Source organism: Nothoprocta perdicaria, unplaced genomic scaffold, assembly GCF_003342845.1.
Source record: "Nothoprocta perdicaria isolate Ctin4 unplaced genomic scaffold, notPer1 scaffold_72, whole genome shotgun sequence".
Taxonomy (NCBI): Eukaryota; Metazoa; Chordata; class Aves; order Tinamiformes; family Tinamidae; genus Nothoprocta; species Nothoprocta perdicaria.
This window is the reverse complement of record NW_020455999.1, coordinates 2,382,794-2,409,521: the sequence shown is the minus strand read 5'-3', so window position 1 is coordinate 2,409,521 and position 26,728 is coordinate 2,382,794. Positions and strand designations below refer to the sequence as shown.

Sequence of the window (26,728 nt, the reverse complement as noted above, 5' to 3'; positions counted from 1 at the left end):
GTGCAGAGTGTGAAAAGAGTGAGGACAAGCTCACCTAAATGGCAGTACCGTCCGTACAAGCCAGGATCACACAAGCAGGCTCCATAAATTCGATGGCACCGACCTCTGTTGGCACAGTTGCATTTTTTCCTGCATTGTTTTCCATAAAATCCTTTAGGACAGCCTATCAATAAAACAAGAGAGAATCTGGGAAGGTGAGCCAATTTAGATACATCGTTTTATTTTCTGGGGCACACAGAAAATAATATACAAAAATCAAAGCTGTATTTTGCTACAAACAAACCTAGGCAAAAGATGCAGTGAGCTTTGAAAAGAAAGTTGGGTTGATTTTTGACCAAGAATGGGTTTATACAGTTGAAAACAGAAGAAAACAGTGAGGAAGCAGTGCTCAGAGCTTCAGCAGTAGTCAGCACATGGGGAGCAAGGTTCTCGGTGAAGCCACACGGGTAGGCAGGAGCTCTGTGTAACAAACCCTGCCACATCCTTCCTCCAACCATACTCGGTGTAACCCAGAGCACCCATAAGCACCGCACGTCACTTGGAATGATAAAGCCAGTTGTGCTAGAAAGCTATCTCACGGGGCTCCAAGAAGTCTAGRCTTTTCCAATGTGAGAAAATGAGCCATAAAGCCACCCCTATTGACAAATAACTTGATATTTGCACCATTAAAGGAATACAAGTATTCTTTCTCTTTTATGCTAAAGATCTCAATATCAGAAGCACATGCCAAACATACTGTGTCAGCAGAATGCCCAGGCAGCATCCTTCCAGGCAGCACGAGGCTTCTCCCGTGTGGAACCAACACTAGACAGCTTAAGGATGGGAAATGCCACCCTGGGACAACACATCCGTTCACCATTGTTTCTTTTAATCTCACCTTCCTGTTCTTTCTCCGTACCCCTCAATCGCCTCCTCCTTAGAGAAAGAAAAGGTCTGGGTATCTCTTGAATTCATTTATATTCTGCTTCAGTCTTCTCCTTCAGTAATAGATTCCATATGCTCTTAACCATTTGTCTGAAGTCGTTTTGTCTGAATTTCTCATTGTACCACTATTTCTGTTTTTAGACTATGTTCCCAACATTTTACCTCTTTGGAAGAGAGAAATAAATACTTACCAACAGCAAAAGATACCTTTTTTTTTTTTTTTTTTTTTTTTTTTTGCAGCATTTTGGATAACTACTATTACTGCAACCTGAGAGTCCTTTCTTTTTCCTTTAACAGGAAACAGCTCCTCAGTTCTTCAAATTCAGTACAGAACATGTACTTTGGACACTCCTTTCTTGGTCCTTCACTGAATGTTCAGTGAAACATAGTTGACTGCCCATGAACAGAGTGCAGCCTTACTGACTAGTTAAACAAGGACTGCAAAGAACTTCCAGCGCAAACATAGGGCATATTACCTGGAAACACAATTTCATCTTCTTCTCATTAAAACATATCTGTTTTTATGCAAGATTATGTGACAGACTAGTCAGATAGAACAATCATATGTTATTTCACTCAGACTTAGAAATGAGCTAAGACTTTAGAGATACTTTCAGGAAGCAGCGACAACCCAACAAGGTAGGACATCCTGCGGGAAACAACTTGACCCTTCAGAGCGCAACTGGGATTATCAAGCAGTGGCATTGGGGTTGGCTATAATATCCATTCAGCAAATGAGGGCAAATGTTCCACTAACATGTTAAGACAAAGAGTTGACTCCTCAGCCCATGAAATCTCACTCCTCGTTAGCACTAAGGAGTATCGATGCCCGGTTAAAGGAGAGCAAGTGTGTCCCTTCTCTCCCGAGTGAACAAGAGAAGTGCATGAAGGCCCTCCATGTGTTTGGTTTCAGGGCCCTGCGGATGTGACTTTCTGCATTTTTGCACCCCTGCACCTCCCCCTTGACTTGAAAAAGGCCGAGGTGAGAAAAAGGGGGATCTCAGCACTGCATGAAGCAGGTGCTGAAAGCCGCTGCTCTTACCATCTTCACAGAGGTCTCCCGTGACGCCGGGCGGGCAGCGGCACGTGCCCGTCACGGGATCACACGTGCCTCCGTTCCTGCAGTGACAGCTGAGGCTGCAGTTCCTCCCGAACGTGCCCTCGGGGCAGGCTGTGATGGAGAAACAGRCAGACGTCAGCAGGCTGCCCCAGCCCTGGCCAAGGGCACTGCTGTTGCCTCCCGGGCTTAGAGGCTGCCCACTGCAGAGCGACTGTCCAGCGTACCCCAAAGGAGGTGCAAGAACAGAGCGCAGTTTTTGAATGTGAGATGACATTYGTTTTTTTTACAGTAAGCATTTTGCCTTATTTGGACAAAAGAGCAAAGACATTGAGTGAGGAAGCCAGATTTCCATAGCTTCAATTCCTTACTAAGATTGTAGATAGCAACTTAATAGCAGACTTTATTTGGGTCACTAGAAAAGCCACTGAATTCTTTCTTAAGCACAAGGCTAAAGGGAAAAGTATTCTTCTACTTAAAGCAAAAATTTAGCCGGGAGGAGGAATTACAAGGATTCTCATTAGTATCCTGAGTATTTTCTTAGTCTCAAAGAATGCAACATGTCTAATACACTGTCGTTAGGTTTAGACCCAGTCTGTGTGCTACCCTGAGATTCAACGCCAGACACATGTTTTAGGTTTGAACAGTAGACTAAAATACCTTGGGATCTATTTGGGAATGAGAMAGGGAACTCTCCTCAGGATTTTGTCTGGTGACTAAAGCCAGGTAAACGTGGCAAATAAAGGCAACTGAGCTGACGAGGAAGGTAAGGGGCGTTAGTGCTACTTTCGGCCAGCTGAGGTTTTGCGTACCCTTCCCTCTCCTCTCTTTTGACTGACTTCTGGGAAGAAGAGCCGACGGCCAGCAACCCGCCAGCCCCGCTCCTCCTGCCTCCCGCCAGGGGCACTCACTCTGGTTACATATGACGCCGCTCCAGCCTTCCGGGCAATCGCAGCCGCTCCGCTCCTCGTTGCACGTGCCCCCGTTCCTGCAGTCCTCACAGCTCAGGCTGCAGTCGTGGCCAAACGTGTGCTCCAGGCAGACTGCAACGAGAGAAGCGGACGACAGGCAGCCTTCCCAGGGCTGCTCCAGCAGCATCCGCAGTTTGGGCAGGGAAAGCCCCAAGCTCAGGCTGCAGCAAAGGTGAAAGCATCTGTGTTATAACACAGGCCCTGTGTGCACGGAAAAGGTACCTGACAAACGTTTCACCGTGTGTTCGTCACACTCCAACATGTATGATTAATTCTAAAGACTTCAGGACTTTAAAGTATGCCATTTATGCCATCTAGCACAGCTGAAAAAYGCCTACCAAATTTTTCTGAAAGCGTGTGCTCTCCTCTTGCTTCCATCTCTTCCTCCTCCTCTTCATAATCCTCATTAAWGAGCTGGGTAAATTCATCTCTCAGGATTGCAACATGAGGGACTGGGCGGATATTGGGATGCTGACCATCTAGAGCTTCCACAGGGACATCTAGAGCTAGGAGGGCAGTCATGCAGAATACAATGTGAAAAGCAGAAASGTGAGCTGAGATCATCTAAGAGACGAATAGAGAAACTCTGTCATGAGAGAGGAAAACCAGAAACGATATCTCTATAGGGTTGGCAGATTGGAATGATTTGGAATGGATCGCTCCAATGACCCCTCTCTCTGTACCCCTKGATGTTGCAAAAAGGATGATATGCTCCTTTCTGTCATGCAGACTTTGGCCACTGGTCTGCTTGTTTTGACTYGAAGGAGGTAGGGACCAGCCAAATGACTTAAAAGTTGTCTGAGTCTTGGGTCTTAATCTTGACCAATGCATCTGACCTGACAATGCGTGTGACTGGCTCTGCAGTTTTTCAGATCAGCGCCTTGAGATTTCAGAAGTATTTTTTCTTGAAAATTAAATCAGAATGTCCATCCAACCAAGTTAGGCAATTCATTCTGGGTGGATTTTCCTTTGGAAAGAGCTTTTATCAGCTCCAAAGCATGAAGGTGGAGCAGGTTTCCTTCCTTTGCAGGGCAGGAAGGAGTTAAGTCCCCAGTCAAGCTCAGCGCAAACACACTTGGGAAGCACAAGCAGCTCCCAGGGCTATAAAAGCCAGCAGGCCAGGCAGGAGTCAGGCATTTTGCCAAGTGAGAGGGGTATAAAGTGCTGCTCCTTTGGTTCTTTCCAAAAAACGGGAAACCTTGAAAATGCTGCTGTGTCTGGGGTCGTTAGAGGAAGAGAGCTGGCAACCCTACTGAGTGAGCTGGAAAACAGTGTGCATGGCGGTGGGATAGAGGGTCCTGCTAAAGAGAAAATGTTGCTTCTTAGTAAGAAAAGCTGTAAAGGCTACTGGCTGTGGAAAATGTTCTCATTCTTTGGCTAATTTGGAGATATCATTGCTCAGTGTAGGCTTTTAATTGCTGATGTGCCAGAATCCCCAYGGTCTCTTTGAAAAGCTCTGTGAAGTATCACTGGAAGAGGAATGTTCCTGTTGGAGGAAAGCTTTCCGCTGGTGGTGATCATTTCAGCTACTCATGCTAACAAGTGCTGTGAGGAGATGTAAAAGGTTCTGTGTAGTCTGAGGGGTCCAGCTGAATTTATTTGGTTCTGACTCTCTATGGGTTTTCTTGGATTCTGTGCAGTGAGGTGTTTCTAAGGGAAGAAGGGGGAAGAGAAAAGCATGCAGGCAACCTAATGGTTTACCTATGCARTAACACAAGCTCCACTTACAAATGCAGCTTCTTTGGTCTTCATCCAGCTTGTATCCAGTCTGGCAGCTGCACTGGAAAGAGCCTATCTCGTTCTGACACGTGTGTTCGCATCCACCATTGTTTGAAGAACACTCATCTATATCTAAAAAACACAATATTGCTGTGTAATGGAAGAATATCCCCTGCACAAGGCAGACACCTCCAGTGTGTGTAAACCTACAGATGAGTAAAGACTTGGGTTAGAAATARTAAGAGTTTGTCCCTCTTGCAGTGCTGCAATGCCGAGGACTGCAGTATTCCCACTTTAGTCCGATATTCCTGCTTACCGTCGCACGCACAGCCATCTGTGTTGAGCCTGTATCCAGCATGGCAAGCACACTCGTAGCCTCCAGGATAATTGTAACACTCCTGCTGACAACAGAAGTGAGTGCCACTCTCACATTCATTGATATCTAAATAAAAGACAAAGGTATTAATACACACCTAGCTTTGCAGTGGGGACCACATTTGTTAAACTTGCCTTGTAAGTAGCTCTGAGTTCTTCCTATTCTCTTTCAAACACAGTCTGCAAGGCAGTAATCACAAATTTGAGATTTTGTGGCCAAATAGTCCTTGTAAGCTAAGGAAGGGAAAAGCATTGAAGAAAAGCTTATAAATGGACAATTCACCTTCCTTACTCAGCTAATGCTCTTCTGCAGGTCTGTTGGGAATGCTCTGACAGTGGATATATGTAATCCAGCAAAAGCAGAGTGCTTAAGTTCTGAGCCCTGAGCCCTTTCTTTGAGACTCAGTGTGCTTACCATTAAGCTGACTTGTCACAGTGCCCATATATTAGAAGGCCTTGTAAAACAGCCTGCTGTCACCCCCCAAAATGCCCTTAGGCCTCTGCCAGGGACATGCAGAGCAGCACTATAGAGCTACAGGGRATTTGCTCTGCTTGCAGACACTCTCGCTCTCGTGCTGTAACGGGCTGTGGAGGCAGCTGCTCCTGCTTACCCAGAGCCAGTGAGGAAGGCAAACTCGGATGGTTTTCACTTTCCTCCCATTTTACAGAGCAAATGGCCCCATGTTCTGCCTGAGCACTGCAACTTGATAGTGTTTGCAGAGTCTGAGGTGTTTCACTGTGATGCTCACCCCTCATACATAACCAGATGGGGCTGAATTACACCATGCTTGCAGCTAGTGACTCATCCACATCACTCATTCACTCCAATTACTCCACTGCTCCCTTTGAGACAACAGGCAAGACGGTGCATCTTGGGCACCATCCCTTCAATGGGGATGCCAATGCTTTAGCTCAGTTCTAGCAGGAAAAACTGATTAACTCTGTGATTGACATTACCTGTCCAAGTAGGCTGTGAGCAGGGGCTTGAAGCCCATCCAAAGTAGCACAGTCTCATAGGTCCTTCTACCTTACAGCTGTGACCTGGCCTTGTTAACCTGCACATGGTGTGTGTATATGTACAGAGCAGCTAGCATATGCACTTGCCAGAACATGTCTTCTGGTCCTCTTCAAGCTGGTAGCCAAAGTTGCAGGCGCAGGCTGGGCCGGAGCTGCTGTGACGGCAGGTGTGGGAGCAGCCGCCGTTATTGACCTCACAGCTGTTGACGATCTCCATCGCTATCCCTGGAAAAGACACGCTGGTCGGGGTGGGATGTGGGCGCTGCAGTGCCCGTGGGCCTGGGCTGGACCTGCCTCCCCCCAGCAGCGCCCGGCTGAGCTCCTCGCCCGTGCGGGCAGCCCTGCTGAGCGAGAAATGATCTGCAGTGGGGAAAGGATGAAAAGAGCTTTGAGGAGGCCCCAGCTGCGCTACGAAGCGATGTATACAGATAAATGGGTGCATCGCAGGCAACACCGCACGCAGCCTTCAAGGGGCAGGCTCTGGATGATTTGGGATGCAGCAGGCAGCCACAGCTGCTTCCCTTGCTCCTGCGGATCCCTGCCGAGCCGCGGTGCAGGAGCTGGCCTGGCCTTCCCTGGCGCGGAGCTGTGCGGGTGCCAGCCAGAGCTGGGAGCCGCAGGAACGCGCGGGCGCCTCAGGCTAGCAGAGCCAGTTACTGACACGTCAAATGGTYGATGCAAACATCAGCAGCAGTTGTATCTTCTTAGTTTGGCAAAGGTTCTGTAAACTTTGCTTAATTAAGCTTCCTTAAACCAAAAGGAACTTGTTCCATGGAGCTTTGACGCAAGTCTGAAACTCAGAAAAACTGCTGCAAGAGCTTTTTGGGGTTTTTTTGGGACCTCCAAACCCAAAGAGAGAAGGGAGGAGCTTGGTGCTCCTAAACGTGTCTCCACAGGCCAGAAACAAAAGTTGTGTCACTATGGAAAGTGATCTTCAAGGCTTCACAATATGAATATATCCCCTCTTTCCCCTCACTTATTAGTGCAAGATCAGCCAGTGTTTGCATTAAAAAAAAAGCTGCTAAAAGAGGAGTGGGAGAATGCTATAAGGAAAGACTAATTCTAATGTTGGCAGTGAGGCAGAGCTGCTGCCTGTGGTTACGGCAATGAGTCACGATCTGTTCCCTTCTGGAGGAGCTGTTGGAACCGGAGGCAGGCTGGTGCTTCCACCCTCCCTGCTCTCTCCAGGGCTAGCATCTCCTGCCCTGGCAAGCCTGGAAAAACAAGACCTGGGTGGCAATAAAACTACTGAGCTTTTAGTTACTTGCAGGCCAGTTAGCTAAAGGGATTTTTTTTCCTGCTGGGATAGTCGCAGTGCTATTTGAGGAGGCAGCTAGGAAGATTTCCTAGGAAGTTGGCTCTCTCATGTAACATCCTGCAGGCCCATGTGGCTTTCTTGCATCTCCATCCAATGACTGAGAGGACATGTGTTCATGGAAGTGCTAAGCTGTGGGATTTCTCAGAAAGCTACAGTGTGAAATAAACCCTGCTGCTAGGAAGCAAGGTGTGYGCAATGCTTAGGCTCTTAAACAGCATGTCCACATTACTCATTTTGGTGCTTTTTTATGGCCAGTGTGCTGTCTGTGGAGCTTTGCTCTCCTCCTCCTCCACAAAGCAGCATGCTCCTGCCACGCTCCCAGGGAGAGCTGCAGGGCAGGGAACTCACTGCTTGCACTGCTGCTAATTACTAAACCGGGAGTGCCGAGGTGAGGTGGCTCTCATCTCAGGAATGATGCTAGTGGTAAGTGCTGACAGCTTCCCTTTGGACTATCCCTGCTGCTGTATGTTAGCTGAACAAAGATTGTGTGGAGGATCTGGTTAATAAACCAGATGTCAGACTGTTTATTTCTTTTCCTGATGGGAATAGATGTGATTGCACCATTAGTTCAACTCCTTCAGTTACAGATCTGCAGCTGATTAAATTCGTCCAAAGAAGTCCCCAAGAGCAGAACTTGGCCTACTGCTTTCAAATGTTTCCAAGTAACTTGCTCTAAGCACTGAAAGAAGCTTCATGGTATCTTTTAATATCAGACAAAAGAGTGGTTTTTTAAATCCTTGCTATGAGAACCAACATCTCTAACCCTGCCTGGGAAATGACCCATAAAGACTGTGCAACTCTACTGCAACAATCCATAGAAGATAGTGCCACAGAATCCACGTGCAAGCGGCACAGCTCCCTCAACCGTCTGCTTTCCTTCCTTAGGACACAGAGACAAAAGCAGGTCCTTGCCAGCCCGAGCAGCTCAGCAGGCAGTACTCACGGTAGCATTGCTTGCCGTCTGCGCCCAGCTCGTAGCCTGGCTTGCAGGTGCACTGAAAGGAGCCACRAGTGTTGAGACACTGATGTGCGCACATGGCTACTCCCGTCAGGCACTCATTCACATCTGAAAGAAATAGAAAGTTAGTAAGAATACGAGCAGGCTGTGCTGCAAGCTCTTCCAAAGCAGCAGTTGTTACTACAGATCAATCTTTCCACCAGATTCTTGCATCCTAACTTTTCTGGACTGTACTTGCTATGAAACAGGATCTAGAAGAAATGATCACATGAAGCTGCAAGTTTGTTGTACATAAGCAGGGCTCTTGGACAGATTTCAGTGAATCAAACAAATGTTTTCATGCTACCTTTCTAGTAAGACTTAGGCATCATTCTACTGAATTTATAAATTCTTGTATTTACTAAAGTAGAGCGTTATTTTGCAGAAGGAGAAACAGCTGCTTTGTTGTATGGGAATGGGTGCTTTGCTGTAGGGAATGTACCTTCACAGGCCCTGTTGTCGGCTGCCAGCCTGTAGCCAGGGTGGCACTCGCAGAGCGCGGCCCCGCGATGACTGCGGCACCGGTGCATGCAGCCTCCRTTCCTCTCGGCACACGGGTTCCTCGCTAGAGAACAAGCAGAAGAAGCAGTCTTATTTCATGCTATTCTTATCTCATTGGCATTTTACTTGCAGCAGAACAAGCATCAAGCCATCATGGAAAGCTAAAGCATTGCAATCTGTTCTCCAGGATGATGTAACTGCTACTATTCTCCGTTCCAAGCAGCTTAGGTGKTAGCCTCGAATGTCAAACTTGGTGAATCTTGAGCTCTTAGGAAGGACTTTATGGTGCTGGCAGAGGAGAGGGGTGTGGAGGGGCAGAAATCCCACAGAGTTCAGGGCTGGTCACTGCACTGCTACTCCCTCAGATTCCTACATGGAATAACCCTCCAGCAAAGGGAGCACTGGAAAAGACAGAGCGTGGCAATATCCTATGGCAGACAGTGAAACTATTGCTTATACTGTGGGGCTGAGCAATGGCTGTAAAAATGCATGAATTATCCTTTATAAAGAAAAACAAAACCGATCTGGKCCTGACCCTCTAAAGAGATTTCGAAGCGAGTACCGGGCAGATTCATCTCAAGTGCTTCTGTTGAGGTGTCTGCCAATCTCTGACTTGCTCCAGGACAGAGAGATGCTACAAAAGTATCCTGATTTTTAATATCCTAGATGTTCTTTTTTTTTGTCCTTAGCAACTTCACAGCAAAAGACTTCCCTYCTTGCTCCTCTTGAATGCCAGCTGCTGTGAATGAAAAGATTAAACTTGTGCTCTTGCAGCTTCTCCCCGTGCTGCAGCACAAGCAGGTCAGCCAGAAAGCTGTCTGCAAGCAGAGAGAGAGGCTCCTCTTGCACTGAGACATGCTGCTCTTCCTGCACTTTCTCAGAAGTGTTTGCCCTGATGATAACTTCATTTTTGTTGGCTGGGCTCCCTCTGCTCTTCCGTGGCTTTCAAAATAATCAGCAGAACACAATTCYGACATTAAGACATGCAGAATTGGCGCTAGTTTTTATGAGAGAAGACGACCCTGGTCTGCTTGGCTTGTCACCTGAGCATGCAAACACAGAGCACACAGAGCACTAACTAAGACCAAATTCTTCTTAYTATAATTCGTACAATATTACAAGAATATATATATATAGCTATTAAAAGAAGCGCGCCGCGCAGCACTCACGGGCGCAGCGCGCGCCGTCCGCCCGCAGCTGGTAGCCGTGCCGGCACTGGCACCGGTGCTGCGCCAGGGTCACCTGCACGCAGTCGTGCTCGCAGCCCCCGTTGTTCACGGCACAAGTGTTCAGGGCTACGAGGCAAGGACAAAGCGCTCATCAGGGCAGGCCTGCGTCAAGCGACGGCGCATTGGCAAAGGCCAGGGCAAATCACACGCGCTCACGCACACTTACAAAGAGAGCCCTGCTAAGAGGAAGCCTGAGAGGGGCCTGCTCGGCCCGCGCTAACGAGGGACGTTAGTTCACGGCATGCTGAAGGAAAGTGAGCTGCTACTGCACGGATCAGTTCTGTGCGCCGTGCACAAAACAGGCTGCCTTGCCCCGAGCGACAAAACCGCCTTGGGCATCGCTGAGAGCGGCAGGCTTTGGAAACGAGACCTGGGCACTGGTGCCAGGGGGGAGCTCGCCGAGCCCGGCAGCTCCCGCGGACGAGGGACAGGACAGCCGCGATGGGGCCGCACGACCCAGCGGCCGCTCCAGGAACAGCCCGGCAGGCTGCTAGCAGGGGCACGTTGGTGCCACCCGTATCGACCCTTCCCAGCCGGGGCCAAGGGCAGCGGCAGGCTCCCTCGCTCCCTCGCGGCTTGGTTTTGCAGAGCCGCTCGGGATTTTGTTGCGGGATCCGTGGTTGCAGGGGCCCTGGCTCGGCCAGGTGAGCTGTGCCGGGCTCCTGCACGCCACGGTGAACTCGCGCTTCCCTGCACGCACGGAAGGAGGTTTCTGGCMGCGGGAGGTGCAACAACACCGGCACTGTGCAGACCAAGGCCAACAGGCACCACCGCTTCTCGGGCTACGGAAGGACACGTGTGTCGAGCCGCTCTCTGCCTCCCCGCACACGGGTCTGGCAGAACAACCCCGTCTCAATGGAGATGAAATGGAAGCAGCTTGTGGGTCACCACAAGAGGGTGAATTTGTAGCTGTGGGAATGCCAGGGTCTTGCAGAACATCTTGTTTCCTCTTGTGCATTTTTTTAATCTCCCCAAAGCACAGTATTTTGTTGGCAAACTTTCTTTTAAAGACTAATAACCCCATGTGAGCCTCATAATGCTGCAACTGCACATGACTGAGGCACTCGTGTTCTCTTTGTCTCTACCATAGCGGGACTGTTCCCTAGTACCAGCAGTAATAGGAACCAGAAATCCTTCTCTGCCAAGAAATCTGTGTAGGGAAAATGCAGCTGGCACCACCATGGCACAGGCCTTGGCACGTTTGTGGCACACGCACCAGGAAAGGAGCAAAGCAATAGCAGCCTGCAGCATCAGTGTACAGCCACCCAGGATAGGTTTTACTAAGATACGGTCTAATTCACTTTAAGAATCAGAAATAATAAGACAAACTCCAAAAAAAGCCTTACATGAAAATTGCTTTGGGTGTCTTTCCATGCAAGAAAAGGCCTTCTAATTCTGTATCTCCTTAGTTGGCTTCTCCAGAGCAAGAGCCAGTAGACCTCATTGCTGGCCTTGTTTTAATTAAGGCTCCTTTTTTTTTCTTTTTCTTTTTTTTTTTTTTTTTTTTTTTTGTTTACAGAACCTCTCTAAAAATATTTCCATTCCCAGATGCTTTTTCTAGCTTAACATTTCTGCGACATTGCCAAGGCCAGCGTCATCCTGCACATCACATGGACTTTGGTAATTAAAGTTCAGACAGACTTTCCACAGATGATATTTCATCGTCTGCAAGACAGCCGTTACTCGCAGCCCCTCCGCGCCTGCGGGGAACGCGGTGCCGCTGGAAGATGCTAGATCTTCCAGCAACCAGAATTCAGCAGGAAATTCACAGGGCTTCAYGGAAAACCATTGGTTCTAAGGGCAGTCTACAAGCAACAGGGACAAAGAAATGGTCAAATTCTCTAAAATGTCRAAGTTGGCTGTGTAACACATGCAAATGAAAAAAATCTCTCAGTCATGCATCTATACAATTACCCTTCTGAACACGCGGTTCACTTCACAAACCGTCATGGCACAGTCCTGTTCACTRCATGAATCACTGATAAACCTCCAATTCCTTCATTCGAAATGCTCTTAATATAAATCGGGACACACCATGTAATCCCGAAGCGATTTATTCTAACCTCAGACCATTTCCAGAAACATGTTGTGTGGTAATTCCGACCATGCCCGGCTCTGCAGGCCAACGAAAGCAACGGCTCAGATTAAACTCTTTGCTTTGGAGCCGAGTCCGGCCCCGCTCTGAAAGGGTGGAGGAGGCCCTGAAGATGTCAGCCTGCTGACCATGTGTTTCTCATAGAGGGAAAGGTAATCTCAGGACGTCCAAAGATTCTTTTCCTTTTTTTTCCCGTTTCATCTCACTTCCAATAGAAATGTCTGTGGTTTTCCTTTCCCCTTTCTCTTCTGTGTTAAGAGCCATCAGTGACTTGCTCTATTTGCACTGCAAGAACAGACACTATGTGGGAATCCCGCCCAGCTGAGCTGCAGATTACCAAAGCGAGAGCAGTGGTGGAGCCTGTCCGCGGGGTGCAGCACAGGAGCCACGAGGCTGGTTTGGGGCCACTCTGCAGCCTCCTGCCCCTGCGGGCTGGGTGCAAGGCAGCCCCAGCGAGCTCGCGTCCTCTTCAGATGCTTGGCAGTYGTGCCAGGGCATCCTCCTGACAACCTGGCATTTCCACTTGCTGSTGCAACAGCCCCGCAAGGGATGGCAGAGGAATCAAGGCTGCGATTCCACCCGCCTTAAAATCTGAGCTCGCCCTAAGTTTGGTGCCTCCAGAGCTGACAGCCTGCGGGCCTCCCGTGGTGCACTTCTGGAGACCGCATGGGCCTTCGGCAGCACCACTGACTAACTGAAGCCTTAGTGGGTTTTGTGGTGATCGGAAAACATTTAAAGAATTAGATCCTCAGTTTTACAGACCCTAACTAGAAGATCCATGCCAGGAGCCTTTTGCTTTCTCCAGAATGCTTCCTGGCTCTGCATTACTGCCTGCTGAGGCTGCCAACAGCAATAGCTGTTTGTTACCCGGGTGAATATCTGTTATCCGGCTCGAAGCTGCAAAATGCCTCGCTGCCCCGGCTCAGGACACCAACAGCAACGGTCCTTGTTCCTAAGAGCACGGCTATGCTGGAGCAGAAGGGAGTAACAGAGTCTCAATATCCCTATATCTGTATTTCTGATTCAAGTTACTCAGTGCCAGTTTTTTCTTTTCTTAGCCACASTGAATTTTCCCTGTGCAGCAAGGCGGGAGCCATCCCAAACAAGGGAACACACGGTGGCTCTCACTTGCCCTAATCCCACAGAACCACGGAGCTCCTGCCGCTCTGGAATCACAAGCTCTTCCTACGACCGTGAGCAAATGCCCTTCAGCACGAGGCGCCGCAAAAGGCAAAGGCTGCTTCCTTGCAGCAGGAATTGCTGCTCCAGGCAGACCCCTGCCTCGCAGTGGCTCGGTGCTACACGCAGACCTGTTGCTGGCGTAGAGCAAAACCAAGCTCTTTGCAGCTATCAACCGGGGCAATAAGAGGAAGCAACTCATCACCAGGAAGAAGCTCGGTTATTTTGCCCACAAAGATGCTGTCTGTGCAGCCCCAACCAAGCTGCACGCCGCCAAGGAGCTCGCTGGCTGCCGGGAAGGTTTCCCCAAAGCACCTGCTGCGCCTTGTGCGTCCCCAGCCCTTCTGCTTGGGCTCCGGCCTGGCGCTCACCCATGGGAGCAGCCCTGCTTCTCGCCAGCCTTGCGGCGGGCAGGACTCCGGAGCCACCACTCGAATGCACGAGCTGAGGGTGCTGCCCACGGGAGGCGCTGGGGACTGGCCCGGCGGCCACGCGCCCTGGGCGCCCCTTGCTCGCTGGCCTGGTGCCCTCGGCAAGAACCACAGCTTAATAAAAACCGTGTGATCGCAAAGACCAAGTCGGAGCAAAGCCTCTGGCTCCACAGTGTAAATATTTACGTAGCCTGAGCGCTCAAGGAATGAGTCCCTTCCATGTATCTGCACGGAGAAAGTGCACGTCCRAGGCTTGAAAGCAACCCGCAACAACCCGCGGGCCAGCGCGGGCTGGTGCCCGCTCCAGGCCGAGCAGCAAGCGCCCACCAGCACAGAGCAGGGCAGGCCGCCCTCGGGCAGCAGGCTCTGCCCCRCGGCCTCAGCGCTGGGCATGCACCATCCAAGTGGACACATGACTGAAATCTCGGGGAAGAGGTTTCTGAGATTACTGTGGCCATGACTCCACCCGCRGTCACGCTTATTTTCACTTACTTAGCACACTTGATGCCTGTCTTGCAGACACAGCAAATTCGTTCAGGTGAAAACGAACCTTGGCTTATTGGGAAATGCATTAGGGGCATCAATTTTGAAAATACCATATCTGATACATGCTGTAGCCAAAGCAGAAACAGCAACTCCCTGTGAGCTGGAATTTACTTCTCAGCCAGAATAATCTGAGGAACTACAAGGAAGCCCTAATTGTACACTTGCACACTGAAGAAGAGCAAATATTATGGACCTAGGAATAGAAACATGTTCAGAAAGACTACCAGGTTCCCAACAGATGAAGGAACAGGCCCCCATCACTGTCCTCACTGCYTCCCTACCGGGGGCACGTGGGCAGSAAGGCCAAAGAGAGCCGGTCTGGGCGCCGTGCCATGCAGTTGCAGGGCTGGGAAGGATCCCGGATTCCCGGCAAGTCTAGAGCTTGGACTTACGAATGCAGGTCCGGCCATCGGTGTGCAGGCGGAAGCCCAGCTTGCACTCACAGTAATAGGACCCCAGGGTGTTCACACATCGGTGCTGGCAGCCCCCGTTGTGAACCTGGCACTCGTCGATATCTGCAAAAAGAAGGGGAAGAGGGCACGCAAGTCAGAAACGGGCAGGACAGCATCTGAACTCAGCATCATTTACCCTCCTTTGGACGGCTCTGGATCTGGGTATGAATGCAGCAGAAAGGAGTCTACCAGCTTATCATGTTGAATCACTCAAGCTATTAAGAAATTCCATGCACGCAATCAGGAAAAAACCCTGCCTCTTATTTGTCAGCCAGCACAGCACAAGCCCTCCCTCCTTCACTCTCTTTGCAAAGGTCCCGTCGGCTGGACACTGCCTGCCAGAGGTGCTGCCCTGCACGAAGAACCTGCGCTTTGCGTCTGCTCCCGAGCCCGGGCAGGTTTGTGCAGCCTCACAACCTCTCCTGTTCCCGCAGCTTCGACGAAGGACCGTGTGGAAGCGGGCCGAGCTGTGTCTCCAGGTGCAGGCGCACACCGTGGAGGCCTTGSTGCAGGCGCAAGGTGCCACTGCCCACCAGGGCCCGGCCAAGGGCGGGGAGGCCTCGCCACCTAGTGATTAGCCCAGGAATACAAACTGTGCTGGGAGCACGTCTTGGAGGTCACGCAAAGATCACCCGTGGAAGCAGACGTCCTGCTGCGACCGTGACACGCTTTGGCAGCACGGAGACCCAAAAATGCAAGCCACGTTTCAGAAGATGCTGTCGGTGGCACTCAGAAGAGACCAGAGGTGCATGTAACATCAGGCAGCCTGTCTGCTCTTCACTTGGAGAAACTGGGAGAGCTAATGGAGAGCACGGCCACATCAGCTGTGAGCAGCGCTCGAGGCAAACAGCCCGTCTATAAGCAACAACAAAAAAGATTTACCCCTTTCCAAAGGTCTGACACATTTCACAGCTATGCTAGCATCACCTTTGTGATCGACGGCTTGGAGCTTTTATTTGTGAGGATTTTCTTGGGATGAGACTACGTGTCTCTTGATATCTACACCACTCACAAACATCCCAAGTCTCTGGCGGAGCGTGGACTTGACCTGTTGTCCATCATTCCCTGTAGTTTCACACCATCTCAATCTTTGCTGCCTCATCAGTGAGCTGAAGGCCAACAAGCAGCCGGAGCGTGTGGACTCACAGAAACTACAGCTCCCCAGCTGCCACACGCAACAGCCTGGGCATGTAAAAACATTCAGCAAGAGATACTGAAAATTGGCAAAAATATATTTACTATTTCAGTGCACTGCCTTACCCAGTACAGCAGAAAATGCAACTCCCATAGGAAGCCATTAAAAGTAACTTGCTGCTGCCACATGAGCCCGGGGTGTTTTGCTCCTTGCCGGCAGCTAAGGGGCTGGATGCAGCGCAGTGGATCTGCTCCTGCTACCCAGTTCTGAGCTTTCTTCTTCCCATGCTTTAATCTGCGCCCACTCTTAGCAGACACAGAGACCGGCTGCTAACGCCTCTCATATCAACCCGATAAAGGCTGTGCGGCCGCAGCAGCACGTTCTGAGCTTTTGTCATTGCTGAGCATGGAACAACCGTCGCCTCCACCTCTGGGTAGGTCTCTTGGGTTGGCCAAGGCAGAAGAGGCTTGAGATGCAGGTGCCGAGGACGCTAGCGACCCGAGTGCTTTGGTGCACAGTGGYGGTCGGAGCCTGCAGAACGTGGTTCCCTCTCTCTGTGCACATCGCTCCTGGCTGGGTGCTCCTTGCTCCCGGTTCCAGCCTCCTGCCAGAGAATTTCCCTTCTCACCACACGGCATGAGAGCACGGAGCTCTCTACCTCCCGAGGCTCCACTATGCACTGCTCGTGCTACTCGAGGAAACTCAGAAGTCTTTTTTTTTCCCCATGACAGAACAGTATCACCTTTCATTGACCAGCGTGAGACCCGTGAATTCGGGAAAAACAGCAGCTCACCTTACACTAACACAACCCATGCAGCTGCTCCTCGACCGCCCCGGCCCCGGGGCTGCCTCTGCACTGGGCGCAGTCCCACGGCGCCCGGCCCCCGACGGCGCGCACGGAGCGCAGCGCTGCCCCGGGAAGGGCTTTCCGGAGGGACCGCGGCACGTACCTGGGCGCAGGGCGCCGCGCAGCGCCGCGTAGCACGGCGGGCAGCTCCTCCACGCGTAGCGGTAGTGGCTGCCGGCGGCGCCCGGGAGGCCGCCCAGGAAGCCGCAGCAGCAGCAGAGCAGCAGCCAGAGGCGCCCCTGCCCCGGGGCCATGGCCGCGGTGCCGCGGGGGGACGCGGCGGGACCCGCGCAGCCCGCGCAGGGGACGGGAGGCGGCGGCAGCGCCGCGGAGGGGACGGGACGGGACGGGAGGCGCGGGCGGGAGGCGCACGGCGGCTCCGCGCACAGCGGCTCTGTGTCGGGCCGGGCCCAGGAGCCGCCCGTCCCCCCCAGGTAACGGCCAAGCCCAGGAGAGCCCCCCCTTCCCCCCGTCGCCGCGCCCGCCCCCGGGGAGGAGAAAAGGGGGCGGTTAAACGGAGCTGGGGGCGGTTAAACGAGCACCGCACCCGCGGAAGGCGCCTGAGACGCGACTCATCCCCGGGCAGCAAAATCCCCGAGGGCGAAAGAGGAGGGTCCCAAAGAGCCCGAGCGCGGCCCCCGGCCCCGTGGGCAGGGGAGGCTGYGCCTGCCCGCGCCGCCCGTCAGTAACGCGGCTGGCAGCGGCCTCCGCGAGGCCCCGGCGGCCTCCGCAGCTGCGAGGAGCCGCCCGTGCCGCCAGCCCTCCCGCGCCGTCGCGGCGGGGCGCTCCGGGGCCCGCACCGCTCCCCCGGCTCCCGGAGCGGCGCCCCTCGGCGCCAGCGCAGGGGCGAGCGCTCCCGCCAAACGGGAATAACGTGAAGCGTTTGCTTAGAAAAGAATTTCGTAATAGGCAAAAATCAACCTCAAAGCAGGAAGGGCCACTCTGAACACTCCAGAGAAATCAAGGTGTTAGCAAGCTCCACACTGCAGTCCAGGATTTTACTGCACTGCTTTCATTAAGGCAGGAGAGGCTGCCCCAAAGCGCAGTTGGCTCTAGGGAAGGTTTGCAGCACCGTGGTTCAGCGCCGAGATGGGGGTGGGTGCCAAGGAGCGGTGCCTGCTGACTTTGAGACGCTACTCAAGTATTATTTGGCTGCAGTAAATTTCCAAATGAAAATTTGTGGTTTTGACTGCAATGAATAGCACTCCATGAAGAATTTTGAAACACCAAGAGAAGCTGAATCCAGGAAAAAATAACAATTGAAGGCTCTTGCAGCAGCATATTCCAGAAGAAGGTGGACAGCAGTCACRGGTCCCATTAATAGATTGTTCCAAACACCACAAGCAACTTCCTAACGTTTCATGGACGGTTTCCGCTCCCCTGTACTGTTCCTCCCRCCTCTCGACACATTTTGAGTTTTGCACTGGCAGAGCATCATGGAAAGGTATCTCAAAAGGATGCTGCCCCAATAGAACTTGTGCACTCTAGCATTTGCCATAACTCAAATGTTAAAGAAAAATTGGAACTTTTTTCTCATAAAAAAGCTAAACACATAATTTACCTGAACTGCTATACCACAGCCAGCTCTTCCTGTAAAGATAGAATTAAATCCACAAATATTGGAGAGGCTCTTGGATGCAAGCATGACTGTCCTATATTCAGTAAAGCAATGACACACTAAAAGTGCCTAGATCAGCTGTATATTATTCGTAAAGGCCAAACATATGAAAATTAGTATTGTATAAAACATGGTTACTTGAAACTCTAGATCACAAACTCCAATTCCAGCCAAGTAAATAAAGATGAAAGCTGGTACCGTGCAGGGACTGGGGACCAGACCCAAGCGAGTGTGTCAGGCAGGTCTCACACKGGCACATCAAAAGAGCTGCTTGGCCCCCTTCCTGGCAGGGCTAGCAAAGCAGCCCGGGACTGAATAAACCCACTGGAGGATTTTATTTCTAAATATAAGCCCTCTACTTCAGGAGTGAAAATAAACTGGAGAGCCAAGCGCTGCCACTGCTACCGCTTTGCCCGTTTCACAGATAAGATTAAGTTAGACCTTGTTGTGCAGGATGCCAGGCTGGTGCTGACCCGCCGCTGTGCATGCATACGTACATACATGTGCATACATTGCGCAGGCATATGTGCACCCATCCCAATGGGTGCCGCTGGCACTGGTGACTGGCAGAGGGCAGGAAGCAGCGGGAAGGTCCTGCAGCGCGGAGGGGTCCCATGGGATCTTCTCCGCTTGCCACCATCAGACACGTCGAGCAGACTCTGGCCAGCCAAACCACTAACTATGAAAAACTCCAAAAATACACAGCAAAAAGGCAAACTGGTTGTTTCTACCACCCCTCTGAACCTTCTAATCCGAGAACCTAACCCTCAACAGGGGGATTCTGGGGAAACTGAAAATATTTCAGCTTGGCTGAGATAAGGGTGAAGTTGTTTATTTCACACATCTCTACAGCAGCACTAGAGCCAAGAAATACTTCTCAGTTATTTTCAACAAAACATGACAAATGTACCAAACTGGCAAGAAAGGAACATTTTTCTGCAGAATTCTTTAATGTCCAAACCACTGCTCACACAAATTCCTCTTCCCCAGTGTGTCAGTAATCTTTATTAATTATTTTGTCTATTTTGGGACTTTTACTAAGTAAATCAGCGCAGAAGATGTCTGAAATTTCTGCTACAAAAGCACACCAATACTRAATAGTGTACACTGCACTGGGAGCACACTTCTATCCTGCAGGAACCTAGGAAAGGCATCTTTCTCCAGCTTTTTCAGTAAATCCTGGACCTGCAGCATATTCCAAGAACTATCTCTTGCTCTTGGCTCTGATAAGCAAGGAGCCCTTTGCATTTTTCTGACTCGGAGCTGCAGCCAGCTCAAGCAAGCAGCGCTTGCACAGAAGATGACTTGCAGGGAGAACAGGATGGGAAACCTACTCAGCGCATAACCATAAATTGAAGCTGTAGGAGTGGAAAAGTCCATACGACATGAGACCTGCTCTGGGTCCTGTGCTACACAAATCACATCCCGTGTCTTCTGAAGCAACCATCAGCTTTATTCTATGATTACTATGATGAAGAGAGAGATAACATCATCTTGTCTGACCGACAGAAAAGAGGGAATATGAGAGTGAAAGGGCAGATTGCTTCTTTGTGCTAATGGCCTTATGTCCCCTGCAAATTAGATCAAGGTTTGGAACACCATTGCTGCCTGCTGGCAGCCGGGAGAAACTTGCAAACAAGCTGGTGGGCAAAACAAAATGACAAAGTCTGCAGCTTAATTAAATACATAAGTCAAACTGAATTCGAGAATCTATGGAACATCTATGTGCTATTTTGTATTGGAAATGGGAGGAAGTTCGTAAACATGCTCAGCTTCCAAAATAGCTTTCCAAAAGAGTACGAGGTCCCAGGAGAACCTCTTTTTTACCTTTCTTACACAGAACTTGCTAACTGCAAGAAAGGCAGCGCAGGGCGCGATGCTTTCCACGGGGATTGCTCACGGCCAGCCCTACCTGCACAGGTCTTCCCATCCTCCCGCAGCGCCAGCCCAGCCGGGCACTTGCAGTAGAAGCTGCCGATGGTGTTGCAGCACTGGGACTCGCAGCCGCCGTTCCCAGCTGCACATTCGTTGGTATCTGCAAGGGACGAGAAGCGAGAGGGATGGACGAGATTCTGCTGCCATCCCAAGCTGGGACAGGCCGTGAGACAGAAGTAACTATTTTTAATACAGCTTATTTTTTCTACTATTAAGCTTTCAGTGCCAATAAGAAAAAAAAAGGACAGGTTATATGGTACAAAAAGAGTAATATGCTATCTTTCTCATTCAGACACCTAAGCCACTACTACTGGAAGGATCCTGCTTTTGTGAACCCTGGTGCATGCATTCATAAGAATATATTCATCATCACTGAACCACGCTTTCCTCTGTAACAACTATTTTATTCATGAAAATGAGAAGCAAGACCACATCTCACTACTCGAATGATCTGGTTTAGAAAACCTTTTTCTTCTATACATCAATGAGCTGTTACTATTTCTGTTGTCCCTGATACCTAAATATGGGCGCGCGGCACGTGCCGGCTCCCGCGGAGGAAAGGCACCGCGGGGAGGGTGAAGCTGTCGCCTTCGCACCCACAACCACGTTCTGCTGGCGACCCAAGCAAACTCCCTTAACTTGCCCTTCTCCTCGCCCCGAGGCCGGGTCCTCCCCAACGTGCATCTGGAGGCGGGCAGGAAGCCCTGGAGATGCTTTCCCTACTGAAGCCTTTTCACCCCATGCTGGGCTCCTGGTGCTCAGGCACGTCCTCGGGGCCGCCCGGGCACCGGGCTGCCAGGGCCGCAGCCGCGAGTCGCCAGCCTCTGCGCTGGGTGGCCGTGGGGAACGATGGCCACTGCGGCAGCGTCCCCGCAGTGTCCCCTCCGCGCCGTGGCCTCGGCGCTCGCTCTCGCTGCCAGCCCAGCCAAGGCAGCCTTGGAGACGGGCGTTTCAAGGGGCGTGCAAAACGCACGTGGGGGTTTTGAAAAGATTTATCAGCTGCTGTCAAATTCCTGACACTTGGCTCTAAACAAGGCATTCTGAAAATGCATTTGTACGCAAGAAACTATTTTGTTTTTTGCTGTGTATAGAAACACTTCCTCCTGAAAGTAAAGTAGAAAAATGGAGACAAATGCTATTTTGAGGCATTTGGTCTGGATGGGAGAATAATGAGCTGTAGTTTTGCCAAGAGCATGTGCTTCAGCCATACTGTGCACTAAACAGTTCTGCTACTACTGCTGCTAAATCTCCACGATTCTCCATGAATCCCCAGATCTCCACCTGAGCACAGAGCTCGGTCTGCTGGGGCAGAGCCCAGCTCCGCACATCGGCAAAGGCAGAGACAGAGCACCCCTGCTTGTGAGCCGAGCCGCTCTAAGCTCTAACATGTGCCACAAGGAGCACAAGAAAAATCCCCACCTAGAGAAAGTCAACATTCAGTATGAAAAAATAAAATCAATAAGTATTAGCTGCTTTGGGATTCAACAGAAGCCTCAAGCTTGCACAACCTCAAGCAGGAGGTGAGCCGAGGACCGCAGGCCGCTGGGGTGCAGCAAGGACCCTCACCTCCAGCAGGACTCTCCACGTGGTTTGGATCACCTTTTCCATCTGCCCTGCCAGAACTGCAAGTATTTATTGCTCTCCTTCAAGTTCAACAGGTTATTCTTCCACTCCCTTCCAGCTTTCCAAGTAGCTGGATTTCTTGTATTACCTTCCATCTCCTAAAAGGGCACAGAATCACTGGAACTGCTGCAAAGCTGAGATCAGATTTCAGGTTCTCCTGACATACAGCCTCTGTTTCCACCCTGAACCACAAACTCAGCCCGTCTGCCACATGGCTGTTTTAAAGGCTTAATAATGTGTTGTTGCTGCTGGGAACTCCATGTGGTTAACTGGTATCTGGAGATGCAGCTTGTCTTGCTATCCAGCATGACAGCAAGTTGGCCCCCAAAGCTGCTTTATTTACTTATCACTTCTAAGAAAGCCATTACCACAGACAGGCTCTTGCCAACACAGTTCTTGGCAGCAAAGGGCACAGTGCACATGCAGAGATGCCCAACAGCCTCCTTCTGAAGAGCTGACAGGAAGGAGAGAATAAGGATTATTCTCAGGAGTGAATTAAAAAGAACCATTTTCAGAATTAAGTGGCTGGGAGAGTCCCAAAGGATGCACGAGCCTGTGGAAGAGCTGGGTGTACGTCCTTTCCCAAAGGTCTCCAAACACAGGAGCGTCCCTCTCGTTGGATACGGGCTGTACAACAAGATGCTGCTTGTTGGAGATTCGGGAGCACTCACAAGCTCCATTGCCTCCTGCATCACAACTGGGACATCACAAAACGGCAACCAGGACAAAACGGGCGGCTGCTGAGACCTTCTGCACGCTGAGACCTTCTGCACGGGGCTTGCGCTCCCAGCACGGTGCCACGTGCCCCGTCTCCAGCCTCTGTCCCACACACCAGCCAGCAGCAGCGCTGCCACCTTCAAGCACATTCATTTATTCATTGCCTCCTAACACACATACACACACACAAAAAAGCGATTCTGAGAAACTAATGAGCCATATTTGTTTCAAAAGAGGGGAGAGGCCAAGGTTAATTATTTTGCTACTATAAATTAAGGGCTGTTTTGCTGTCCAGAGTTATCAGATCTGTGGATAAAGGACACTATAAAGCTGCAGTCACCCSCAGCACAGCAGTACGGCATTTATTCTGCTCTGCTGAAGGGCTATGAATCAGCTGTCACCACCAGCCAGGTGCYACGGAAAAAAGTGGGAAAGGTTGGTCACTAAATCAAGCTGGGATCCATTGAGGCTCGGAGCTAACTGGGAGCAGCTGTGCTAGAACTGGGCCTTGCTGGCCCTCTGAGTGGTCGATGGAAGAGGTTATATGTTATATATCACTCCCTGGAGGTTGCCATGCATCTCTGAAACAATTCATTAGCTCTTCAGAGAGGTGCAATGGCTGCGGGCTTTCTCCCGTGCAATGTGCTTGGCTTGCGTTAGAGATTTGAGGCATGTGCCATAGACCATTCCCAAGTTAAGAATGCTCTCCCCTCTTCTTCCTCCACAAAGAACAGGATTAGGTGCCAGAACCAACGCTAGTGGCTTTGCCAAAGTCGTGGTGGGGTTGCATTCCTGCCCTCGGACCAAGGCTGGGCACTGCCACCACCAGCTCACCGCTTCTGCCCGCTTCCTCAGCGCTGCAGGTCAAGGGCAGCGGCATCGCCCCTGCAATTCTGACCAGAGCCTGGCCTACAGACTAAGTATTTCTGAAGGTAGGTCCAAAATTGCCCCAGAAATACCTATTTCTGAAACAGTGCTTCAGAATCAGCTTGCTTTGCACTGCGGGGAATATTTGCTGGGAAGACTGTTTGCTTTAAGATTGCTCGCTGTGGGTTTAGAACTGGTATTTGCCAAAATAAAAGGAATGGCTACATCATTACCTCTTATTTACACATATGGCAACCTTTGAAAGATCTGTGGGGGTTATGAATTCAAGGCCTCTGCAGATTGCCCACGGGAGGAGTCAATGGAAGGTTCCTCCTCTTTAAAGGAGGAATGTGGGAGACGGCCCAGGCTCTTTGGACTCAGCTTCTGTGTCCAGAATACCCCAAGAGTTTAGCTCATTCAGGAAATGGATATTTTCACCTGCACTGGATATTTTTTTCCAAGGAAACTGACTCTCCAAGAATACTAATAAGCAAATGAAAACCTGCAAAAATGCAAGCCTCGTATTTCAAATGCTTAGTCTGTCTTCAGGTTTCCRTTTTGCCCCCAGAGCAGAGAAGTACCACGGCACTCAGCACTATGATGTTCAGTGTCTTGCTCTTCTGCAGTTTCCCTGCTGACCTTGGAAACCAAGTATGGGTCGCCTACAACTGTGCCCACAGGTCCCACCTACACTTGATTTCCAAGGACGGGAACAGGACACGTCACAGAGCTCCAAGAAACCTGTCCCCTAAAGAAGGCGTCTCGCTGGTCTTACCTTTTTATGTGCACTCAAGTGATGTRCAAATGCAAATGAATTCAATATGAGATTTAGTACAAGACTTCCACTAAAACATAGTTTCAATGCATCTCTGTTCCTAAAAAGGTACAAGTTTGCTTTTTAAGGAAAATGTGTGAACAGAAAGGAGGATATTGTGAGGACTGAGAGTGAAAGCAAGCAGTAGCATCCCACCTACCCCAATGTGGATGCAACACCCCAGCATTCAGAAATTCCCTTTGGCACTTTGCACTAAGAGAGACGCAAAGAAAAGGCTGGTAAGAGCTGCTCATTGCCAGCTTTGTAGGCCTGGCCTTGCCTCTGCCTGGACTTAGCGCAGGAGCCACGAGAGGGACCCAGACACTGCTGCTCTCTTGCAGCAGCGCCGCCGCTGCAGCCCTGGCGAGAGGGAGCGCTGGGGAAGCAGGATCCCGTCAGCAGCCTCCCATTCCCACGGCCTGCGAGCGTCCCGCTCCCCTTCCCTGTGCCCACCAGTGCGTCCCACCTCGGCACCCCTCGCGGATGCGGTCACGGTGCCCATGCCGGGGATGAAGGCACGCGTGCTGTGGGCAGGAAGCTGCAGCCCTGCACTGCCCCGGCTGCTCCAGCAGCTTACATATCCGCAGGAGTCCCATCTACCAGGCCTCTGCTCCAGTTACTGCCTCACCCTTCAGGCTGCACACATGCTACCAATACCTGCTGCCTGTAGGAACAACCTAATCCCTCAATTCATATTCTGCTCCTGATGGCCCATTTCCTCACTCCAGATCTATCAGACAAATGGTATTTGTTAGCATTATTGCCAGCATTCAGGAAAATCCCTAAAAAGATCTCCCTGCTGAGATGCTTCTTTCTGCACACCATTATCTCACTTAATGAGGTTGATCTTAATACAGCTACTGGTAGAGGCTCAGTTCAGGCTCACCTGCTGATTCTGCATGGGATCTCCAGGTGTTGATGGAAAACATAAAATAGGCCTTATATATATATAAGGCCTATTTATATATATATATATAAAACTACACATATAGACACCCTCACACCTAGACACCTACCCCCACAAGAACATATATATGTGTGCTGTGTGTCTGAAGCAAAGGCTTGGAAAGTGACAGGAGAAGGATTAGAGACCAAAAGTTCATTTTATCAGAGCGATATCATTCCTACATATCCCAACCATGCGCCCTCAATCTTCAGTCCCCCGTGCAGGAACAGCCAGCCTTTCTGAAACGATTGCATTATCATTTTTGGCTGCTGCCGTATTTCTCATAAACATAAATATGCAGGATGGTCAAATTACATTTAATCAGTACCACCACGAGGGCAGGTAGTGCATATGATAACTTGAAGAAGTTGAATCAAGAACATGCGTTTTTTAAACGCAGCAAAGTTTCAGCAGAAAAGCAGTGGTATCTATACACAAACTGAAATGCCACAAGAAGAGTCATAGATGGAAATACAGATGCTGTATGCATCTGTATGGAAATACAGTTGCTCCCTGCAACACCTGCTTAAGGGAAGAAGTAAATAAGAGAACAAAACCAAAAAACATCCTTAAACCCATTTGTGTCACCAGCTACTAGCTGATGAACCCATCTGCCTGGGACAGGTTTACTTGACCTGTGAAGAACAGCAAGCGAAGAAGGGAAGGGCTTGTTTGGCCTCCCTCCTTCCCTGCTGGAACGTGTGTAAACACCTGTCACATTAGGGCGAGTTATTTCTTTTMGGTTGTGTAAATGTTCTGGAAGAGTGAACATCTGCAAGAGATAACAGTTACACAGTCCAAAAATACTTCCACATACATAATTTAAGGTGCTGGGTAGCTCCCATGCACAATCCATTAACAGATGAGATAAAGATTTTCATCAATTACCCTCGCTCCRCTCCAGACAAACACATTTGTTTACTCTAAAACCTATAGCACATGATTCTCCATTTCCTCAGCTTCCTGCCAACTCCAAGGTTCAGCCAGACTTCACCCTACATCTCCAGAGGTATTTTTTTTTCTGCTTATGTTCTGTCACTGCTTCCTACCCAGGCACTCATTTTCTACTCCTGTGCCCAAATTTGCAATCTTTTAAGAAAATGTGTTGTGGTTTCCAGAGACATGCTCCTGTCTTCTCACACAACATTAGCAACCTGCAAGCAAGTCCACCCGTCTCGGCAAGTTTCCACTTTGTCTTCCCGAAAGTCCTGAAGAGACTTCAGGAGTCCTGAAGAGAAGGAGAGGTGACGGTACTCAGTGGGGCTGCTCTCCCTGCCAACGCTTCCCTGACTCTTGGGAAGCCCTTTTCCCATTGAGGTTCAAGGCAACAGTCCGWCTAGCTTCAGTGAGACCAGCAACAGGCTCTAACCTTAAACCTGACTTTTCCTCCTGGACTATAAATGTCTCTCTGTAGT

At 50.3% G+C, this 26,728-nt stretch overlaps 1 protein-coding gene across 1 annotated transcript in view; it reads right to left on the bottom strand.

The window, feature by feature from the left end:
* MEGF6 (multiple EGF like domains 6) overlaps positions 1 to 26,728 on the bottom strand; it is a 59,893-nt gene that overhangs the window by 14,078 nt on the left and 19,087 nt on the right. Inside the window, exons 4-14 of the mRNA XM_026051108.1 lie at positions 14,752 to 14,874; positions 10,049 to 10,174; positions 8,821 to 8,943; positions 8,325 to 8,447; positions 6,151 to 6,288; positions 4,988 to 5,113; positions 4,681 to 4,803; positions 3,291 to 3,458; positions 2,893 to 3,024; positions 1,967 to 2,095; positions 35 to 163 (exon numbers count right to left, since the gene is read on the bottom strand). Coding sequence (XP_025906893.1) covers positions 35 to 163; positions 1,967 to 2,095; positions 2,893 to 3,024; positions 3,291 to 3,458; positions 4,681 to 4,803; positions 4,988 to 5,113; positions 6,151 to 6,288; positions 8,325 to 8,447; positions 8,821 to 8,943; positions 10,049 to 10,174; positions 14,752 to 14,874 — 1,440 coding nt within the window. The remainder of the gene's footprint in view (positions 1 to 34; positions 164 to 1,966; positions 2,096 to 2,892; positions 3,025 to 3,290; positions 3,459 to 4,680; positions 4,804 to 4,987; positions 5,114 to 6,150; positions 6,289 to 8,324; positions 8,448 to 8,820; positions 8,944 to 10,048; positions 10,175 to 14,751; positions 14,875 to 26,728) is intronic.